This window comes from Amblyomma maculatum, chromosome 1 (assembly GCF_055883805.1).
Source record: "Amblyomma maculatum isolate TAMU_Amacu chromosome 1, ASM5588380v1, whole genome shotgun sequence".
NCBI lineage: Eukaryota > Metazoa > Arthropoda > Arachnida > Ixodida > Ixodidae > Amblyomma > Amblyomma maculatum.
The window spans coordinates 110,435,383-110,446,598 of NC_139344.1; the positions used below are offsets into that span (position 1 = coordinate 110,435,383).

Sequence of the window (11,216 nt, forward strand, 5' to 3'; positions counted from 1 at the left end):
ACTCTGATATCGTTCTGAAAGCATCTGGTTCACGGGTACAATAAAGTTTTGTATAACGCCTGTTATATTTTGTGGGGACCGCGCGCCAGCCACATTTGGAGGGAGCGCTTTTCCCGCGACTACCGAGGCGGCGCCTCTTTACCCTTTCCCTCCCCCCGCTAATTGTGCCGGGATAACCGGTTCCACGCGGGGGCCTCTCCCGTCGCCTCTCTCTCTTCCTCGCTGGATAGCCTTCAGTGCGGGTGCTCCTGCTGCTGGCTCCCGAACACGACAACTCTTATCTCCGGACATGTGAGGAATAAACCCCTGTGTTTACATGACTCGCCTCGAATCAGTTCGTGTGCCCACTCGGGCAGAGGAATCACCCACAGTTTCAAAGAAATTTGAAGAATAAGAATTAGAGTCTTCTTAGGTAAACTCGGAGCGTGAACATCTTCATCAACAGAGATATTCAGTTAAACCCATTATTGTCGTTTTAGTGCTTCATAGAAACCCAGATACAGTTCAGTTCAGTCGTTCAGTCGTGTCCGACTCTTCGTGACCCTATGAACCATATCACGTCCCGCTTTCCGGTCTCTCACTATCTTCCTAACATAACATAACTTCATCTGCAGAGCCTCGAGGATGCCATCTAACCATCGCGTTCGCTGCCTACCCCTTCTCCGGTGACCCTCAACCTTTCCCAACATCAAATCTTTCTCCAGCGACTCCTCTCTTCTCATCAGATGACCAAAGTAGCTGAGCTTTACCTTAGAATTTGACCTTCCAATGAGCAGTCAGGGTTTATGATCGACAATATCGACTGATTTGATCTTCTGGCCGTCCAAGGAACTCTCAAGATTCTCCGCCAGCACCACAATTCAAACGCGTCAATTCTTCGGCGGTCAGCCTTCTTCACAGTCCAACTCGCATTTATACATCACAACTGGAAATACCATAGCACGAGTTATGCGGATCTTGGTTGGCAGACTAATGTCTCTGCTCTTTACTAGGCGGTCAAGGCTAGCCATGGCTCTCTTTCCCAGTAGTAGGTGTCTCCTAATTTCATGGCTGCAGTCTCCTTCCGGGGTTATCTTGGAGCCCAAGAAGAGAAAATCTGTCACAGCTTCCACTTCTTGTCCCTTGATGCTCCAGGACTTGATGGGGCAAGACGCCATGATCTTTGTCTCTTTAATGTTCAGTTTAAGCCCAAACTTCTCACTCTCTTCTTGTACGCGCATCAGAAGTCTATTGAGTTCCACTTTACTTTCTGCCATTGAAGTGGTATCATCCGCATATCTAAGGTTGTTGATACTTTTCCCATCAATCTTCACTCCAGCTGAAGACTCGTCCAGACCGACCTTCCTCGTGATGCACTCAGCATATAGGTTAAATAGGCAGGGCGACAGTATACAGCCTTGTCTCTCTCCTTTCTCAATCGGAAACCAATCATTAAGACCATGCCCAGTTCTGAATGTGGCCTCTTGCCCTTCATACAGGTTCCTGAGGAGATAGATGAGGTGATTTGGAACTCCCATCTCTTGGAGAGCTCGCCACAATCTTCTGTGATCTACGCAGTCAAATGCTTTAGCATAATCAATAAAGCAGAAGTAGATGGGTTTTTGAGACTCTCTTGCTTTTTCCATGATCCTATGCCCTTGCGAAACCCAGCTTGCACGTCCGGAAGCTCCCGATCCACATACTGCTGCAGCCTACCAAGGAGGATTTTCAACATCACCTTGCTAGCATGCGAAATAAGCGCGATCGTGCGGTAGTTGGAACAATCTTTGGCACTGCCTTTCTTTGGAATAGGGATGTAAACTGACCTCCTCCAATCCTGTGGCCACTGCAGGGTTGTCCAAATTTGCTGACATAATGTATACAGAACGTTAACAGCGTCGTCATGGTTGAGGTTTTGAAGCAACTCAGATGGAATGCCATCAATTCTGCTAGCTTTGTTCTTATCAAGGCTGGCTAAGGGCCATTCAACTTCTCTCTTCAGGACGCCCGGCTCTAGATCAGTAATCACAGCCGTCTTACGTTGGGTTTGCACATCCGGGTCCTTCTTGTACAGTTCTGTGTATTCCTGCCACCTCTTCTTATCTCTGAGGCTTCCGTGAGGTCCCTGCCTCGTTTGTCCTTTATCACGTCCAGCTTAGCACAGAAGCTTCCTTTGATATCTTTGATTGTCTTATACGGAGCTCTTGTGTTCCTTAATTGGCTGTTGTCCTCAACTGCTTGGCACTGTATGTTCAGGAAGGCATTCTTATCTCTTCTTGCGATTTTCTGAAAATCAGCATTGAGAGCCTTGTATCTTTCTTTTTCCCCATAATTTTTCCATTCTCCTTTCCTCAGCTATTTGCAAAGCCTCTTCAGATAACCAGTTTGCTTTCTTGCATTTCTTTTGCTTTTTAACTAACTTAGTAGCAACTTCTTGTGTTATATCACGCACATCAGTCCACATCTCTTCAGGCTCTCTGTCTTCTAGATCTAATTCTCGAAATCGATTCCTCACTTCAACAGCATATTCTGTTGGAATTTTATCCAGATCATACCTGAAAGGCCTTCTAGTTTTCTGCGTTTTCCTGAATCGAAGCTTAAATTTGGCAACAAGAAGCTGATGATCGGTGCCACAATCGGCCTCAGGCCTTGTTTTTACTGCTTGTGTAGCGCATCTCCATCTCTGCCGGCAAGAATATAATCAATCTGATTCCTGTGCAGACCGTCCGGTGAAGTCCATGTGTACAGGCGCCTCTTGTGCTGTTTGTTGAAAATGAGTATTCGCTATGGTCAGGTTATTTTCTTGACAACACTCTACTAGCCTCTGCCCAGCTTCATTTGCCTCACCGAGACCGAACTTGCCTGTAGTTCCGGATATTTCTTCACTCCCCACCTTAGCATTCCAGTCTCTAATGAGAAAAAGGACGTCTGATGAGTGAGTGCGGTCTAAAAGGCATTGCAGGTCAGCATAAAATCTCTCAACGTCAGCTTCTTCAGCAGTAGTGGTTGGTGCATAGACTTGGATAACTGTTATGTTGAAAGGCTGACCTTGGATCCGAAGTGAAATCATTCGGTCGTTTTTGGGGTTGTCCCCTGGCACTGCTTCGGCCATTCTTCTGTTTACTATGAGAGCGACCCCATTCCTTCTCCTGGATTCGTGCCCACAATAAAAGACATAATGGTCGCTGGAATTAAATTCTCTCATTCCGGTCCACTTGAGCTGGCTGATACCCAAGATATCAATGTTCAATCTGTCCATTTCTCGCTTGACGACATCCAGTTTACCTTGCGTCATAGATCTTACATTCCATGTTGCTATGTGATATATCTCCTTGCAACATCGGACTTTCCGGTCGCTTCCCGACACATCCACAACTGAGACATTACATAATAAATCGAGTGACTGATAATTTCAGATGGTTTCACAGTAGAAAGATAAGCCAAAGGAAAAAATTGCAGGGAGGCTTGAAGCTCCGCCTATACCGATAATGGCTCCCGTCTGAAAGTCTTCTTGCGGATCCTTGTCAACCATTTAATTTCTGTCCCTGTTATCCCACCTATATTCATTAACATGCAGTCGTAACCTACCCGACTATGTACAAGACCACCCGACGTAGATGCCTATGAATCACGGCTTTAATCCCAGCCGTACGGATGTGCCTACGTGCCCTAAGAATAACTTGTCTCCCTTGTCCCCTAGGACTCCCGTAGGTACGTCGACCGCAGAAACTGTTCTTGTCGCCTGGGAACATCATATTACACCTACATTGCTGTTGAAACCATGAGACCTCATATCCGGCAAATCATACAGGTTGCCTATCATCATCTCGCTGCTCTTCCAGTAAATAGGCTACGTAATGCATTCGCCGAAGTCACTGAAGCAAATCGCGCCTATCCGTCATTCGCAGTCACCTCTGCTTCAATACCATGCTCACCCATATGGGGTCTACACGAACCTCGGGTTTACCTTTCTATTTTAGCCAAATCTCTCAACTCATTTTCGCCCAGTCTCTTAATACTAGTCAGATTCTAGACGACTAAAAATTAAGCAAGGTTAAACCAGTCTTCAAAGCTGCAGATCGCTCCGACCCCTGAATTTATCGAACAATTTCACTGACATGTATCTCTTGCAAAATTTTCGAACATGTAATATACTCGCATATCGCATCTCACCTTGACTACAACTGTTTTTTCTTTCCAAATCAGCATGGTTTCAGGACAGGGTTTTCTTACGAAACTCAACTATGCGAACTTAAAACTGATCTTCACTTAAATCTAGACGCTTCTTTTCAAACCTATATCACATACTTAGACTTCGCCAAGGCATTCGATCGCGTCCCTCACCAGCGTCTCTTTTCCAAACTCTCAGGTCTGTCACTTGACCCTCTTGTCTTATCCTGAATCCACTGTTTCTTAACTAACCGCTTGCAGTTCACCGTCATCGCCAATCATGCATCTGAAACTGATAGAGTAATCTCCGGGATCCCCTAAGGATCGGTTCTTGCTCCGTTACTCTTCCTAATTTTCATTAACGATTTGCCATCTGGTATTTTATCATGTGTCCGTCTCTTTGCGGACGACTGCGTCATTTATCGCCGCATCATCAATAACAGAGATCAGGTAATATTACAGGATGACCTAACCCAAATTTAGAAGTGGTGTTCCGACTGGCTAATGCAGCTCAATTTCTCGAAATGTAATTTCATGCACATTTCACGTAAACGTTCCATTCTTCATTTCTCGCACTCCCTGAGCTCCATAGCGCTCTCTCAAACAAATTCATACAGGTACCTCGGCATCGAGATAACACCCAACCTAACTTGGGCTGACTACATCACCAAACTATGTGCCAGCGCTTCCAAATCACTCGGATTCATCAGGAGAACACTTTCCATGTCCACCGCAGCCACCAGACAACTAGCATATGAAACGTACATACGGACTTAACTAGAATACCCCTCAACAATATGGAATCCTCACGAGACCTACTTGATAGATTCATTCGAAGCCATCCAGAATCGGGCAGCACGCTTCATCGCCTCACAGTATAAATCGCAGCTCAGCATCACAGTCTTGAAATGATCTCTCGGTCTCAAATCATTAGCTTTCCGCAGGAAAATTTCTATTCTTTGTCTTTCACAAATTGTACTTTAACTTTCCAGCACTTCGAAAAAACCTTCTACGAGCTCCAGTACGATCATCTCGCCGTTTATTTACGCATACAGCGTTTGCACGGCTCCACCAATTCTTTCAATAAATCCTTCCTTCCCAGTGCGATAGAAAGCTGGAATAACCTCCCCGAACACATTGTCATTGAGGCTAATTCTTCTAGATTCATACAGCTCCTAATTGACTATCTCAATGAAAAATAATATTCCTGTACCTTATGTCAGCCACTAAGCCACCAAGCCCTGCAAACTGACCAGCCGGTTTTACTTCCATAGCTGTAATCTGATTCTGTTTTATATGTTTGCCACTCTGCCATGACTTGATTATCTGAATTTGTTACTCTTGCCTTTTTTCACCTTGTTTTACCTACTGTTTCTATTTTCTCTTTTTATCTTGTTATTTTCTATATTTATTTCTATATTTCTGCATTAGTTTTATATTTACGTTCATGTATGACAGCTGCACAACCCTGTACCCCCCCCCCCCTGATGTGATGTCCCGAATGGGACCTTTAAGGATTAATAAAAGATGATGATGATGATGATGATGATGATGATGACAAAAAAACAAACTGGTGTAATATTGACTGCTCTGAAACAAATGACGTTCGATGACCTACACTCAAACCACCGTCAGTGCATGCAGGTGTATAAAGGTGGCTAAGTTAAGTGCCGCAGTGTGTGTGGAGATACCGGCCGGTTCAACCTTGAGGAAAGTGAACACTTATTTCACATCTTGAAGTGGTGCGGAGCTGCCCTGCGGGCTGCAGTTGAGTTCATCAGCCAAGAATACCCGCATAACCGGACAGTTTTCACCCATTCTAAAGCAGCCCTTCAAGGCCTGAAAGCGGCACTACGCTGCTGGTCGCGTTGCTGAGATCCGCAAGCTGTACCACGCAGCCACATCGAAAGATCATGAAATCATTTTTGATTGGCTGCCACTACACTGTGGTAATAAAAGAAATCGCCATGCGTACGAGGCTGCCCGTTTTTCCTACAACGCAAGTTAGTATTCCTGTATAAAAGCTAGACGCAGGGCGTGGGCTTCGCTTTTTGTCTTTGGAGCTCACACTTTCAGCGTGGAACACGGAACGTTTTTCAACCCCCGCCTCAAGATGGACTGTACATTTGTCTTCCACCTGCTTAGTGCGTAGCGAATCAACATTTCTGTGCCTTATATGGATTGGTGTTCATTTTACAAACCAACGTGCTTTCGGGATGGGAATGGCCGACAGCCATGCTTGTGAAATCTGCTGTTGTGAGGAGACAATCGCTCATCTCGTGAGTGGGTGCCCTACTTTAGCGAGCGAAACCCAAACTTTTGTTGTGTTCTGGACCACCTGGATGCTCACCCTATAGCCGATAATAATATACTTGGTCTATGACAGCAGCAGTCGATTTCCCTTAAGGCCTACAAGACACTGCATGCTTTGTTTCCTGAGATGTATACTACTTGCTTGAGTGACAAATTTTGACTGTGTTCCTCGCCCTTTTTCTCTTCCTCTTTTTAATCCCCTCATTCCTTTTCCCCAGTTCAGGGCAGCCAACTCGAACACTTTTTCTGGCCAACATCCCTTGACCCACCTCCTTCACCCCCCTCCTCGTCCTTGATGGTAATACTGCTTTAACGAACGCACTATATAACCGCTCCTGCAGAGGAAGCCATGAATTTGTACTCGGGAAAATTTCTTAGTTTGATCCCGTGTTCTTGGATTCAACATTGGAGTACCGTAACAACCCAGCCACTACGGCGAGCTTGTGTGGAGCGCGTTCACGCTGTAACATACAGGGAACTTCATCAAATTATTGCAGTAAGGCGGATCCAATAATTCATAGGTTGATGAACCATTCAGTCCTTTACGGTACACAGCAGTGACTGCACTGCTTGTCGCTGCCGTTCTTTATTACATGTGGACTGCATTATAACCTTCTTTCTCCCTAGCATAATTTCATAAAACATAATAATTCAACTAGCAAGAATAAATGCTTCAATGAAGCAATCTCGATAGACGCTTTCTGTATAAATCATGTGTTACGGAGTTTTACGTGGAAATTCGTCGCGCAGTCTCACTTTTGCCTAGGCATTAACCTCCGCAGTTATTTTTAGCTCTATTCTGTCTATTTAGTTTGCATGAAGCTCGCAGATGAGTGCTCTACCTATGAAATTTAGGGAAATCGTGGAATAAATAAGACAATCGCGTCATAAGCAGGCTTTAACACGCACCAAAAAAATATGCGCGAAACAGCAGGGTAATCAAAATTTTAATGACCTCTCCGTGTATTAGCGATAGTAAAAAATGCCCATTTGGTGAGTTAAAGGGGCAGCAGGCTGCACTGTAACGTCCTTTTTTTTTTTTTTTTTTCTTTCAGCGCAATGTAAAGCTTCCTATCTCGAGTAGTCCATTTCGAGCGGTTTTGCCAGAAGCGGTGTAGAAAACATTTACCAACAATTTTTTTATCAGTGCATGCGTCTATTTTTATGCAGTCGCATGCTGGAAATCGTGAGCAGTGACCGCGATGATGACTGTGGTCCGAAAAAGTGATGCACCAATAAGATTTATAATTTTCCCGGTCAGACAGTAATTAGACATTTTTTAGTCCATAGCATCTAGTTTAGCTTCTACACCCAAGAGTGTTACGGTAGAACGTATGCACCTTCTACAGAAAGCTTTAGTAGGTCATAGGAACCGCCTCACTCAAACAAATTTCATAGGATGGATGGATGGGTGGATGGATGGACGGACGGACGGACGGACGGACGGACGGACGGACGGACGGACGGACGGACGGACGGACGGACGGACGGACGGACGGACGGATGGATGGATGGATGGATGGATGGATGGATGGATGGATGGATGGATGGATGGATGGATGGATGGATGGATGGATGGACGGACGGACGGACGGACGGACGGACGGACGGACGGACGGACGGACGGACGGACGGACGGACGGACGGACGGACGGACGGACGGACGGACGGACGGACGGACGGACGGACGGACGGACGGACGGACGGACGGACGGACGGACGGACGGACGGACGGACGGACGGACGGACGGACGGACGGACGGACGGACGGATGGATGGATGGATGGATGGATGGATGGATGGATGGATGGATGGATGGATGGACGGACGGACGGACGGACGGACGGACGGACGGACGGACGGACGGACGGACGGACGGACGGATGGATGGATGGATGGATGGATGGATGGATGGATGGATGGATGGATGGATGGATGGATGGATGGATGGATGGATGGACGGACGGACGGACGGACGGACGGACGGACGGACGGACGGACGGACGGACGGACGGACGGACGGACGGACGGACGGACGGACGGACGGACGGACGGACGGACGGACGGACGGACGGACGGACGGACGGACGGACGGACGGACGGACGGACGGATGGATGGATGGATGGATGGATGGATGGATGGATGGATGGATGGATGGATGGATGGATGGATGGATGGATGGATGGATGGACGGACGGACGGATGGATGGATGGATGGATGGATGGATGGATGGATGGATGGATGGATGGATGGATGGATGGATGGATGGATGGATGGATGGATGGACGGACGGACGGACGGACGGACGGACGGACGGACGGACGGACGGACGGACGGACGGACGGACGGACGGACGGACGGACGGACGGACGGACGGACGGACGGACGGACGGACGGACGGACGGACGGACGGACGGACGGACGGACGGATGGATGGATGGATGGATGGATGGATGGATGGATGGATGGATGGATGGATGGATGGATGGATGGATGGATGGATGGATGGATGGATGGATGGATGGATGGATGGATGGATGGATGGATGGATGGATGGATGGATGGATGGATGGATGGATGGATGGATGGATGGATGGATGGATGGATGGATGGACGGACGGACGGACGGACGGACGGACGGACGGACGGACGGACGGACGGACGGACGGACGGACGGACGGACGGACGGACGGACGGACGGACGGACGGACGGACGGACGGACGGATGGATGGATGGATGGATGGATGGATGGATGGATGGATGGATGGATGGATGGATGGATGGATGGATGGATGGATGGATGGATGGATGGATGGATGGATGGAATATAGGAGCGTCCCCTTTGAAACGGGGTGGTAGCAGTAGCTATCATGCTCATTTTTCTCCCTATATCTTAAATATTGATTTAGATTGGTTAACTAAACCATCATTCTATTTATTATTATGTCACTTCTCTGCTTTTAAGCCACCAATCTTCCAGTCGTTTTTTGCTAGTTTCCACCGCCGGTTTATTCACCTGGCCAGAGCTTCAGGAACAGTGATTGCGCCTGCATCAACTTCCGGATGGATACCATTACATTCGAGTATAATATGGTCAATTGTGTCACTGGAGTTACCACATACAGCATATGCGTCATCTTCATTGTTAAATTTCTTTTTGTAGCTGCAGCTATAGCTACATAGCACTGTAGCTGTAGCGCCATCTAGTGACGTGACATACGCTAAAAGCGCATCATAGGAAAGGCGAAAGGAGGCTGGCTTTTTGCTGACGGGCGCAGCAGAGAGTTCAAAATATAATAAAACAACGCACGCACTCTTCAAAAATACAGAGCACTCTTACGAAAACCAGTGACATTTTTCCAAGATGTGGTCACGTGGGTTACATCTAGGATCATTACAGCGTTTCGCCGCAAGAGGTGACAACAATCATTTGCTTTAGACTTTCAGTGCCAAATTCAATGTAGAAAATCTCCTTTCTTGGATATTATAAAACTCGATCTATACCATACACGACAAGACTCTTCATTTCCACCATATGTCCATTGCATATTTTGGTAAGTGTTCTGTCCATTTTGAGAAAAGTTTCCAAATATCGGGCCTCACCTCTTCTTAACCAATATGCAAAGCGAAACGCATGCGAACACATATAAAAACAGAAAACCATAGAACTTGTCCACATGCTCACCAACATTAGGAGGAACCTTGTCTTTCATCGCCAAAGCCCTCAGGTGTATCTTCAGCATTGTCCCCATAGGTATCATCTCGTTCGGGTCTGGCATGCGCTTGACATATTTCCAAGTTCTATGGCGTCCTAAGTGAACCACCAGAAACGAGGCCACTGCGAGAAATATAACTCCTGCGAATGCGCAGAGAGCAAACAGCATTGTTGGAGAAGGAGGCTGCGATCGGCTGAGGTTTTGCAAGCTTCAACAAAGGGCAGGGCGGGTAGTTCTCTCTGGCGGTGACCGCGTACTCTCGCCGAGCGCTCTCTTCGGTGATGGTCAGACGCAAGCCCAAGCTAGCAGGGCCCCACTGAACGAACAACAGAAATGTTCAGCAAATGCGCGCAACCAGCGAGCTGAGGCGATTTTTATTTTCAATGCAGGAGCTCATTTGCGATCTCCTTTCACAGCAACGCTCGTCATTCGGACAAAAACATGCATCCGCCACCTGGAATACTAAGTGTTTTCTCTGAGTCGCTTTGGGACGTTAAACCACTTAAACCAAACCAAACCTAAGTTACTTTCTATTCGCGGCTTGGATAGTTATTCGCGGCACGTAAAAAGAGCAACGTTTCTTCGACCAACAGCGACAACGGCATGAAGGAGACGTAAGGTAAGGAATTTCGTTTGCCTTCGACACGTGCCTTTAGATTAACATGTTTTCCTCGGACGCGATTTTCGGCTTTCTTTCGGTGGTCGGCCGATATGAAAGCTTAAATGTATGCTGAATAAAAAAATTGCCGCCAAGAATTCTAGCCCAGATGGTAGCTATTGCATTGAGAGTGACCAAAACAACCCAATTTATCAAGAGAAATGAGCGAAAGTAAGTATTTTAAAGAATATTTCTGACATTGCTGCACCTAGCGGCCTCCTGTGAAAGCCTCTGACAAAACCGGATATCACGTCACTTTTACCCGCCTTCTTCATGCCCCCATCGCGAGCGATCGCACCCACTAATTTATTCCTTCCTCCTTAGCCGCGGACGGACGTTTTTTTTTTCTTTTTTATTAATAAAATGCAACATATCGT

At 47.0% G+C, this 11,216-nt stretch overlaps 1 protein-coding gene across 1 annotated transcript in view; it reads right to left on the reverse strand.

The window, feature by feature from the left end:
• LOC146203492 (cytochrome P450 4c3-like) overlaps positions 1–10,349 on the reverse strand; it is a 59,642-nt gene extending 49,293 nt beyond the window's left edge. Inside the window, exon 1 of the mRNA XM_084603046.1 lies at positions 10,151–10,349. Within this exon, the coding sequence (XP_084459172.1) occupies positions 10,151–10,349 (199 nt within the window). The remainder of the gene's footprint in view (positions 1–10,150) is intronic.
• Positions 10,350–11,216: the final 867 nt, after the last annotated feature.